Source organism: Pangasianodon hypophthalmus, chromosome 13 (assembly GCF_027358585.1).
Source record: "Pangasianodon hypophthalmus isolate fPanHyp1 chromosome 13, fPanHyp1.pri, whole genome shotgun sequence".
NCBI classification, from domain to species: domain Eukaryota; kingdom Metazoa; phylum Chordata; class Actinopteri; order Siluriformes; family Pangasiidae; genus Pangasianodon; species Pangasianodon hypophthalmus.
This window is the reverse complement of record NC_069722.1, coordinates 25,360,400-25,371,668: the sequence shown is the minus strand read 5'-3', so window position 1 is coordinate 25,371,668 and position 11,269 is coordinate 25,360,400. Positions and strand designations below refer to the sequence as shown.

The window sequence follows — 11,269 nt, the reverse complement described above, 5'->3', positions numbered from 1 at the left end:
CATTCTGCATGTTCTCTCACTTGCTCTATATATGTAGGTGGAGGTGTAAAGAGAAGGATAAACCTTCTTAAAAGAGAGGAAAGACCTGTCAGCTCCGATGGCTCAGTGGATTATGGGTCTCTACCTGTCTCAGTATAGAATCACGGTTCGAGGCTCCCTCTGGGTTGGAGGTGTTGGACTTGGGTGGGACTGTAAACTCCGGCAGAGAGAAAGAAAGAAAGAGAAAGTCCGGTCTGTCCCACCTGGGGCTCTGGGAGAGGTGAACGCAGGGGTTATGCTGAAATGGGCTCTGTAACAATAGTAGTTTTATATACACACCCCATATATATATATATATATATGTGTGTGTGTACGTATGTATTGTGTGTGTGTGTGTATGTATATATATATATATATATATATATATATATATATATATATATATATATATATATATATATACATACATACACATGTGTGTGCGCGTATGTATGTATTGTGTGTATATATATATATATATATGTGTGTGTGTGTGTGTGCGTATGTATGTATTGTGTATATATATATATATATATACACATGCATGTATATATTTACTTATATTGCAAAATATGTGTGTACATACATTATTTATACATGCACATATACACATTATATACTACCTATGTCACTACACTATAAATTATTAATGTTACTATTATCAATCACTGCACTATATATATATATATATATCTCACTATAATCACATTACTACATTTACTGTGCTACATTTTATATGCTTATAGTACTTATACATACTACAATATTACTACTCTACTATATTACTATAGACCTGTCCTTATATTCATATCACTGTGACATGTAACTAGTTTTCAGTATAAGAAGTAGTAAAACCCACTGCGTGTATCTAGTACCTTCTCAGCAGGTTTGCATCGCCTACAGCTGGATTCAAACCAGGAACCTTCACAACAGCACCAGTACAGGTTCTAATGCACTGAGCTAACCAGCAGGGGATGGTGTTAATGCTAGTTTATCCTCTACTTATCCTTTCCTTATAAGGCATAGCTTTTTGTAGAAAATCTAAAGATTATAAGAGACAGGCAACTCAAGGATTCAAACCAGGAACCTTCACAACAGGACCCGCAGCAGTACTAACCAGCTGAGCAGACTAGCAGTTGGTAGCTTACGATCTACTTATCCTTTCCTTATAATTCACAAATTATTCTACAAGCACACTAAATGAACATCATAATCATTAATGAAGGACAGACGACTCAAGGAATCATGACAAGAGCACCAGCTAACACACTAAGCTAAATCAGCTGAGAGATATTTGAGGGTTTACACAAAGTTTATGCTCTACAGCAATAGCTATGATGATAAAGGACACAGAATTCAGCACCTGAGCTTGAACCAGGAACCTTCACAAGCACATCACCAACAGCCCTAACACACACAGCTAGCTCAGCTGAAACCCACAGCCATGCGTCAGAGTGAAATGTTTTACTGCATGTCCCAAACATCTCCCCACAATGGGGAAATGAACACTTTATCACCAGAATGTAACTTTAATCCCAAACATCCTCTACATGATTTTGCCATTTCTTTGTAAACACACTCGGAGTCATCTCTCCCACTCATGACGAACTCGTGTTCACACGTCTGCTGTTACGCAAGTCACTGCATCTCCATCGCAACCTTGTGACAGCCATGAGAATGATTTCAACACTTTCTTCTTTTGTCAAAGGCATCTGAAAAAATATATATAATGTAAACTATGAAAATCTTTGAAAGACATTTTGCTAAAAAGTGTTAAGTTTTGGGACACGCTGCATTGAGAAACTAACCAGAAAAGATGAGATAAGTAATTGAGTCTTTCTTGATAAGAAAGAGACTCTACTTTAATATTTACACTTTACTTATGTGTTAGAAATTTGTGTCTTTTTTTAACATTGGATTTTTTCCTCAAAAGCATCACTAACACTCCAGAACAAGTCACAGTCGCTGGTATTTATTTTTAAGGTCCTGATGGAGAAGCTGTTAGATTGGATCTAAACTGAAATAAAGCGGTTCCCTGAAGTTCTGCAGTAAGAGTCAGGATGTAATGACGCTCTGTATTGTCATAGTTCCTTCTGAAATGGGTTCATGAGTCAAACTGGGTAAGTAAATAAACTGTAAACGCTAAGGTTTGATCTCAGAGACTGTATAAACCAAAGACGGGCAGAAACAGAATTCATAAATATTTACAGAACACGGTGAGCTTCCGGAAATTTCACGTCCTGATGCATGACTAAAGCTGGAGGATGAAGTTCTGTTCTGTTTAAACTTCTCTGTAGGTGACCATCATAAACATCCGAGCTGCTCTATAGCTAATAAATTACCAAAATAAATCAATATGTAGATACATAAAACATTACATTGAAATGACCTTATGACAAAAACCATCTAGACAGAGTGTAAAAGTGTGTATGTGCCGTTTTAACGTACTTAAAGGCTTTTGTGATTAATAAAACATACTGCGTATTCTTTCCATTCCACATGAATATACAGTGCTGAGCACAAATTATACATTATCTATATAATAATTTATACTATAACATCATTACTTCTGTTACGAGGGTGAATCAAAATGAAAATTTAAACGTTTGATATTAATTTAGAGAAACAGTATATTAAATATGTAGCTGCAAAAGTAAAAATGGTCCTTTGTTCTCAGTCACTACTTACACTCGATATGGTTTTGTGACTATTTGCAATCAAAAATGCAAACAAGCAACAAACAAAAGAAACATTAATGTTTGCATTTGATTCACCTACTTACACATTTTAAATGAAGTTTGCCGTCTTTTTTTGCTGCATCACACATTAACCGGAGGCACGTGTCAGATTAGATTAGATTAAATTAAATTAGATTAGTCAGAAATTCATTAGAAACGTTTCTTTCTCATACGCAGTGATTAATCCGTGAGAACAGAACTCTTTATTCAGGTGAAGTCTCTGTAGTGAGAAAGTGACTCAACTCAGAATCGACTCACTGCAGGAAGTGATTCAGACTCACTACATGTTTTGGGTGGCAGCTTTTATTGATTTGATTGATTTTTTGGGGTAGATGTTCCACTAAACTGAGCCGAAGCACAGAGCTGCAGCTCTGCAGAAATGCTGTGTGTTCTGGAGATCTGGACCGAAGAACAAAACCAAAAGAAAATCTTTTTGTTCTGGAGACACAACGAGTTACTTATTTAATTGATTTCTAACTCAGTAACCTTTACTAACTTGAAGGTTTTTTTCCCCCTCATTGCTGTATTTCTGACCAGTGAATGAAAGTTTTACGAGGACTCTCAGCTCTACAAACACCTCAGGCAATATTTTTTTTATTAATTATGTGAAGAAAATAAAATAAACAGCAAACGAATCAAAAGAATCAATTTTATCTGATTCCGACTCTACAGCCGAACTAATAAGTGCGAAAGAGTTTACGATGCAGTGAAGCGAAATGGACCACGTTTAAATTCTGCTCCGTGTGACAAACTTGGACAGGAAATGATGCGAGAAGGTGATAATCATCACAGCAGGTGACACTTCCACCTCTACACCCACCACCGAGAGAAATAAACCACGCAGAAGAGCTGAACAAGTCATTAAACACGTTTATTGAATACGATTTAAGCCTTCTTTGCTGTGGCTGCTGCAGCTTTCTGGAGTTTCTTCATCTCGTGTTTGATGATCTTGTTCCTCTGCAGAGACAAAAACATGAAGCAGAAGGTCAGATCTCAGAAGATCAGACAGGACGATGCATAAATATAAATAATCCTCATACTCGAGGATACGCTTAAATCTGACACGCTACTAACATCGCTAACAAGCCATGGAAACTAGCGACCACCAGTTAGCGCTGCTGCTGTAAATCACTTCATATTTCTGTTTCAAGATTTACAAAAAATACTAGAAAAGTCTGTGATGCATAACGTGTCCCCGAGTCCCAGCTCTTTAACACCAATCTCTATGCTTTATATTTAATAACATACGCTCACAGTGCATCATGGGTAATACAGTCACTGAGTCTGAACAGATCACAAGATCAAAGACTTGTTTGTAATGAATAAAAATTCAGATGTGTGGGTTTAAACGCTTTCTCTTACCATCTTCTTGGCCTTCATGACCCTGTAGCGATCGAAGTCGGTCATCTTGGCCCTCTGTTAAAATAATCCAGAAGAAATGATGAAAAGTTTGTGATAATTTATTAGAATTAATCTCACTCACATTACTCAAGTCTATGTTTGTTTTTGTTTTTTTTTTACCTTTTCCCTGGCTTCGATTTTCTTGGCCCAGCTGCTCTCGGCCCACTTCTGGTTGATCTCGGCTTTCTCCCAGGCGCGTCTCACAAACTTCTGACGAGCGCTGTCGAGGATAAAGCGACATCATTAACGTCAGCTACATCAGACTATAACGAACTCAGCCTTCAGGTTCGGCTCGCGCTACAAACATGATGATGTCCTGGCAGTGACATCATCATCTACACAACTGCATTATAAAGCACTATTGAAGCTTTATAATAACTCTGAGTGACGGTCTCAGTACAGCGCAGGTTTGTGTGCTCACACGCTACAAAAGTGTATCTGTTGTGCAGGACATCATGGAGATTTTAGGCAAAGTCATTCAGAGGTTTTGATGATCAGCCAGCAAAAAAAAAGTAACTTATAGAGTAAACAGTATAACCATCGTGATAATCAGCATCGTTAATATAATAAATGTATCGATATAACAAGCGTAAGAGCGAAGAACGTAATAAACGGAACGGAACAGCGAAGCAGTAGCAGTATGACGAACGTGACAGCTAGCGTAACTAACGTTTCCGTAAGACAAACAGCAATGAACGTAACGAGCGTAATCGGATCATGAACGTAAAAAAGTATAACAAACGAAACAGTAACAAACGTAGACGTATATTTATAACGTAAAAGCATAACAGAAGTGTAACGAATGTAAATCATCCAAAACGCTTCTTTTTATCACAGCCGATTTGTTTGTCAGAGTTGGACTGCAGTCGCAGGGCGTGACATCACTCATCACTCCCGTTACTCAGGGTGTGGGTTTAAAGAGCGAGACTGCTCTAATAATAACATTTGGACCAATAATATTCAGTCATAAAAACTCCCAAATATTCATTAATCTTACCTGCGTTTAAACCGAATGATGTGAAACACGAGATGGATTAAATATAAACCGTGTAGATTAAAATAAATAAACTTGGTGTTCAGTGTGATTTTACTTTAACGTGTTACTGCTGGATTCCTCGTCATCTGATTCCTCCGAGTTCAGTTCCTGTCTAATCTCATCATCCGCTCAGACTTTACAGTATAAACACATCGCGAGCGCTGCTTTAGAGTTTTACACTGAAAGACGTGGCGATGGAGAGTGAAGATGGCGTCGTACCTGTGAGGAACTTTGATGACGTAATCGGTGAGCTGCATGCACTTGAACGGCATGGCCTGCCTCTTCACCCCGGTGCAGGGACCGTCCACCAGCGCCTGCGACACCAAACACCACGGCACACGGTTACATCACCTGGCACCTCACGTTAAACAGCACGTGTCGCGTAAACACGCTGCACTTCTTACCCTGTTCTGATCGATCACATCGACGATGGCCACCAGTTTGCCTTCATGGGGACCGAAGGCGACGTAGGCGACGCGGCCGATTTCGACGAAGCGCTTGAACACCTGGTGAAGACAGGAAACGCAATTAAACTCGCAGAAAACTTTTGAAACACTGTGATCCACAGCCGTGTTTCACATCATAGGCGTGTTAGAGGGGAAAGACAGGAGAGAAAAAGATTAAAAGCATTAATCTCTTAATCTGTGCATGTGATTGTAAAATGTACAGAAAAAACACTTTCCCAAGTCGTAGTTTCTCTTTTAAATATATATATATATTTATTTATTATTACTACGGCACGGCTCTACAGGCTGAAATAAAAACACCATCTGAATAAAATCTAAACCAAAACTCAGACATTAAAATAACTCCAGTGTGTATTTAATACATTTTATTTAAAGTGTGAAAATCATTGTAAATTCTGGCAAACTGCTGAACACGAGTTATTTTATTAATCTTTTACTTTATTAATCAATTCATTATTGAAGCTTTCTACAGTCTTTTCTTTTTATTTCTTCAAATGTTATTAACTTTAATACAAAAAAAAACTGTCATTATGACACAAATCAGAAATCTAACCTAATTAACACTTACTAATTAAACGTCTGAGAATTTAATTAATTACTAAAAGTGAAATATTGTTAAAAACATTAATGAAATAAAGCTGAAAAATGCAAATGTGGGAACTAAGCGGTCGTGTTTACTTCATCCTGTGGAGCAACAAATAAAAACCTTTTCCAGTTTAATTACTAAAAAGCTCCTGTATTCAATTTTATTTTTTTAACATGTTATGAGCTTTAATTGAAAATAATAAATTATAAAAATTTAATGAATTATTATAAACATTAGAAGATATTCCCTGTGACATGAAGCTGCTTTAATGGGAATAAGATGATGAAGAAACGTCTAAAGACACCAGATTTAACCCTGAACATGTCAATATTTATTTGCTTTTATTATTATTTATTTTTAACTTTTACTAAATTTATGGTAATATAACACTTTTATAATCCAGAGCTGTGTATTAGCCATGCTAGCTCCTGCTAGTCATGATTAGTGATGTTTGTAACATTTTCAGTGTCTGAACTTACTAATAAAACAACTTGTCTTTACTAGTAAATTCGGCTGGTTAGTTAGTCGGTAGGTTAGTTAGTAGGTTAGTGGGTTAGTTAGTAGGTTAGTGAGTTAGCTGGTTATCTAAACGCACTCGGCCTAACTGAAGCCACCACGTTGCGCGCGCGACCGCATTAAACACCGGAAATTTCTCTAAATACGTCAACAAACATTTCATAAATAAGCACAAAAATCATTCACTACAGTATAATCTCTCCGACTGAAACACATCCGCGTGTGAAAACGCAAAAAATGACCAACTTTTACTCGAATTTGTGTTCAGTATCTGTACAGAGACTCACCATGATGGCAGACCGTGGCAGAAAAAGAACGCTTCAGCTTCCGGTCCAGCCTGATACTGCTTCCGCTCAGCACTGCGCATGCGCACAACTGCCGAGACGGACTCTTACACTATTCATGTTAGACTTTGTTAGAGACTGAGCTGTGTTTAGTGAACTTCACTGTTTTTACTGTTTTTACACGCAGTGGACCTTTAAATAAGGTTTAAATGAGGTTCTCTCTACAGAATATTATATTATTATATTATTATATTATTGAGTTAAACAACTTTGTAACATTAAACATTGAATTATTTCTCTTTAATGCCCAATTTGTTTACGTGTCCAAGTGCTATGTGTGTTATTTATTTTAAACTTCTTGCATTAAAAAAACTCCAGATGCCAAAAAAATCGTGTTTTGAAAAGATTAATTTAAACAGAGGAGCTGCAGTTCCCTGTTTCTCACCACTAGATGGCGCCAGACACACATCACATTTTACAGAAACCCCTCAAACTCCTGAACTGTACACGTGTAGCCCTGTGAGGATCTGTGTAGATGTGGAAAAGTGTGACATGAATCTCCTGACTTTTCTCCCATCGGCTCGTTGGTCTAGGGGTATGATTCTCGCTTAGGGTGCGAGAGGTCCCGGGTTCAAATCCCGGACGAGCCCAAACTTTTTGAAATCTGCAACATAAATTAAAGCATTAGTCTAAAACTTTATTCCATCAGGCTGAACATTCTGCATAATGACCAGCTCATGGAGAGTCCTGACACTGCTCAGTGATCAGCAGTTTACTTATTCATCTCACTTTTTTACAGCCATAACTATTTACTTTATTCCAGTGTGTGTGTGTGTGTGTGTATACAGTGGATATAAAAAGTTCACACACCCCTGTTAAAATTGCATTTTTTTTTTGTGACATAAAAAGTAAACCAAGATAAATCATCCCAGATCTTTTACCACCTTTAATGTGATATAGAAACCAACACAATGCAAGTGACAAACAAACAGAAATGTTTTAGGTAAAAACCCAGAATTAAATCTTATCAAAAACCTGTGGAATGAGTTGAAGAGGGCTGTGCACAGGAGATCCCCTCACCATCTGATGGAGAAAGAGTGGAACAAAATTGCCAAATGAAGATGTATAAGGTGGTAGACTCTGACCCAGAAACACTGAGAGCTGAATTACAAACAAATGCTGCTTTAATAATGTATTAGTTAAGGGGTGCATATACTTATGCAACCATGTTATTTTTAATTTTAATTTTCTTCTTGAATTGTGTTGGTTGCTAAATAACATTAAAGGTGGGAAAAGATCTGATATGATGTACCTTGGTTTTATTTTTTACATCATAAGAGGGGTGTGTAAACTTTTTAAATCCACTGTACATATCATGCTGATGCTTTTCAACCTGTAGGCTATCAGTACTGTATTTATTTTTCTACTTCACTATTCTTACTATCATGCTGCTGTAACTCTTTAATTTCCCAGACATCTCAACAAATATTTAATGAATAATCACAATAATAATGACCTGCAGTTTAGTTTCTCTGTTTTAACTACTGCTGTGTGTGGAAACGCAAAATCATCAACTTTTACTCAAATTTCTCTTCAGTATCTGTACAGAGACTCACCATTTTAAATACAGAGACTCACCATTTTAAATACAGAGACTCACCATTTTAAATACAGAGACTCACCATTTTAAATACAGACACTCACCATTTTACTCACCATTTTCTTTAGAATGTTGTATTTATACATTATAAAGTTAAATACTCTGTACTATTGCTTTTTTAAATTAAAGAATATTTTTAAGTATTGACGAACCGTGCAACATATTCAATAGATTTCAGAAGAATGACTTGTTTGTGTTAAATATCTAAGAAAAGTAAGAAGTATGATAAACAACACCTCCATGAACACTTATGTGGACTTCAGTGTAGATTTTATTTCTGCAGTATAGGAAGATATAATTAAACAAACTTGAAAGGTAATTTCTCTGTAATGTAATTTATTTAGGTGTTGTTTAACATTCTTGCATTTTGTACAAAAAAAGAAAATAAAAAGAAACCCAGATGCACAAAATGCAGCGTGTTTAGAAAAGATTAATTTAAGCAGAGGAGCTGCAGTTCCCCATTTCTCACCACTAGATGGCGCCAAAGACACATTGCAGTTTACAGAAACTCCTCAAACTCCTGAACTGTACAGAGAGATGTGGAGACGTGGCAAACTGTGATGTGAACATCCTAAACCTTTACCCATCGGCTCGTTGGTCTAGGGGTATGATTCTCGCTTAGGGTGCGAGAGGTCCCGGGTTCAAATCCCGGACGAGCCCAAGCAGTTTTTCTTTTAAGTCTGGAATATAAATTACATGTATGTTTGCACATATGAATGTATGTATGTATGTATGAATGTCAAGTCAAGTGGAGTTTACTGTCATTTCAACCACATAGAGCCAGTTAGTACACAGTGAAATGAAACAACGTCCCTCCAGGACCAAGCACAAGTGCAAATATGAAGACAGTACAGGACAGGACAGTGACTGCTGAGAGACAGTGGGCTCAGTAAGTCTCAGTGTAAAAAGTATAATATAAGTTGCTGTAGGTGTAAACATTAGAAGTAGCAGCCTAGTAGAGAGTATAAGAGATGAACAGTATAATAAATATTTGTAGCAGTATAATGTAATGGGGATGTGCAAAAAAATTGCAAAGAGGATGTAATATGTATGTATATATGTATGTACATATCATGCTTCTGCCTTTCAATCGGTATACTTATCATATTAAGACACTGCTATTAACATATATATATTTACATTTATATTTATATTTATATTTCCTCACTTCTCTATTATTGCTATCATGCTGCTGTAACACTTTCATCTCCCTGTGAGGAATTAATAAAATTTTACTTTTCATTTATTAGGGCTGAACAGGCAACAGATGGAGAAGGTTTTTGGCTTTGAGACTGACAGAGTTTTTATTATTATTAATATTATTATTAGTAGTAGTAGTATCATTTATCATTTTCATACGAAGAACATAAATTCGTTAAGAAAGCACAAGGAGAAGGACTTTCTCCCGTCAGGCAACGCGGCTACTGCATGAGGACCCTTGAGAAGTCTGTAGATTTCTACCTCACACACAGACACACAGTTTGCACGCTACATAATAACTCTATACACTGTACAGCTCTGTATATTTGCTTATTTATTTTTTAAAAAACATGTTTAACTCTATACAGAAAGTATACAGATGCATTATGAGAATTTTTTTGCACACTACAGCTGTATATCTGTTCTTTTTAAACATATTCTATTTATGTATATTCATATTCTACATTACATTCCTCAAAAGACTACTAAACTTTCTTCATCATGTAGTCTACTAGAGTTTATTATATTCTGTTTTTATTGTGTGTGTGTGTGTGTGTGTGTATCTAGTTTGTTGTTGTTCTGTTCACTGTTGCACTGTGAGACGAGGCACTAAGGACAAACATTTCACTACATTAAACCACATGTATAATGTGTGTGTGACAAATAAAAACCTTGAAGCTTGAGCCAAACGAAAAATCCCCGGATGCACTAAATTCAGTGTTTTGAACGCAGTGAAACGATCAAGTCAAAGTTGCATTTCCACTTTCTGAACACCAGGTGCCGCCAGAAACACACCCCACATTACAGAAACATTTCATACCTCTGGACTGGAGACTTGCAGACGTGGCAAACTGTGATGTGAACCTCATAAACCTTCCACAAGCGGCTCGTTGGTCTAGGGGTATGATTCTCGCTTAGGGTGCGAGAGGTCCCGGGTTCAAATCCCGGACGAGCCCAAACTTTTCTAAATCTGGAATTAAAATCGCATTAGCAGAAATCAACTCTCTCCAAAAGAGACACTGCACTGGGGAGGAAAATTTCTCACGTTTGTCAAGTTTCAGGCTGAACATTCTGTATAAAGGACAGAAGACCCTGACCTTAAATCACTTTAGGGGAATAATTTTAGTTTATTTATTCATCTTGTATTTTTATTTAAGCAGAATTATTTACTTTATATGGAATAGTTTACAAAGATTAGTAGGGAAATACTAAAATGTTAAGTGTAATCTTCAAGACAGCTGGGATATCTATCTATCTATCTATCTATCTATCTATCTATCTATCTATCTATCTATCGCACAATGGTTTACGTATTTTATTAGTTTCTTTTTTATCTTTAGGAATAAAACTACAAGAAAGAAAT

At 36.6% G+C, this 11,269-nt stretch overlaps 1 protein-coding gene and 3 non-coding genes across 4 annotated transcripts; 3 read left to right on the top strand and 1 right to left on the bottom strand.

The window, feature by feature from the left end:
* Positions 1-3,609: 3,609 nt before the first annotated feature.
* Positions 3,610-7,151, bottom strand: rpl14 (ribosomal protein L14). The gene is made up of 6 exons (XM_026909803.3): positions 7,050-7,151; positions 5,598-5,699; positions 5,413-5,507; positions 4,278-4,377; positions 4,119-4,172; positions 3,610-3,713 (listed from the first exon to the last, which is right to left on the bottom strand). The coding sequence occupies exons 1-6, from the start codon at positions 7,050-7,052 to the stop codon at positions 3,642-3,644; spliced, it is 426 nt and encodes a 141-aa protein (XP_026765604.1). The 5' UTR covers positions 7,053-7,151; the 3' UTR covers positions 3,610-3,641.
* A 473-nt stretch (positions 7,152-7,624) lies between these two features.
* trnap-agg (transfer RNA proline (anticodon AGG)) lies at positions 7,625-7,696 on the top strand. Its single transcript has one exon. It is a non-coding gene; the product is annotated as a tRNA-Pro (tRNA).
* A 1,598-nt stretch (positions 7,697-9,294) lies between these two features.
* trnap-agg (transfer RNA proline (anticodon AGG)) lies at positions 9,295-9,366 on the top strand. Its single transcript has one exon. It is a non-coding gene; the product is annotated as a tRNA-Pro (tRNA).
* Positions 9,367-10,790: 1,424 nt separating this feature from the next.
* On the top strand, positions 10,791-10,862 carry trnap-agg (transfer RNA proline (anticodon AGG)). The gene has a single exon. It is a non-coding gene; the product is annotated as a tRNA-Pro (tRNA).
* The last annotated feature ends 407 nt before the right edge of the window (positions 10,863-11,269 follow it).

Excerpts from the sequence above, each read along its gene's own strand:
- rpl14 (XM_026909803.3), bottom strand. Across the intron at positions 4,378-5,412 it reads GTCATCAAAGTTCCTCACAG|CGCTCGTCAGAAGTTTGTGA; the intron begins GTACGACGCCAT and ends TATCCTCGACAG. Across the intron at positions 4,173-4,277 it reads AAATCGAAGCCAGGGAAAAG|AGGGCCAAGATGACCGACTT; the intron begins GTAAAAAAAAAA and ends TTATTTTAACAG.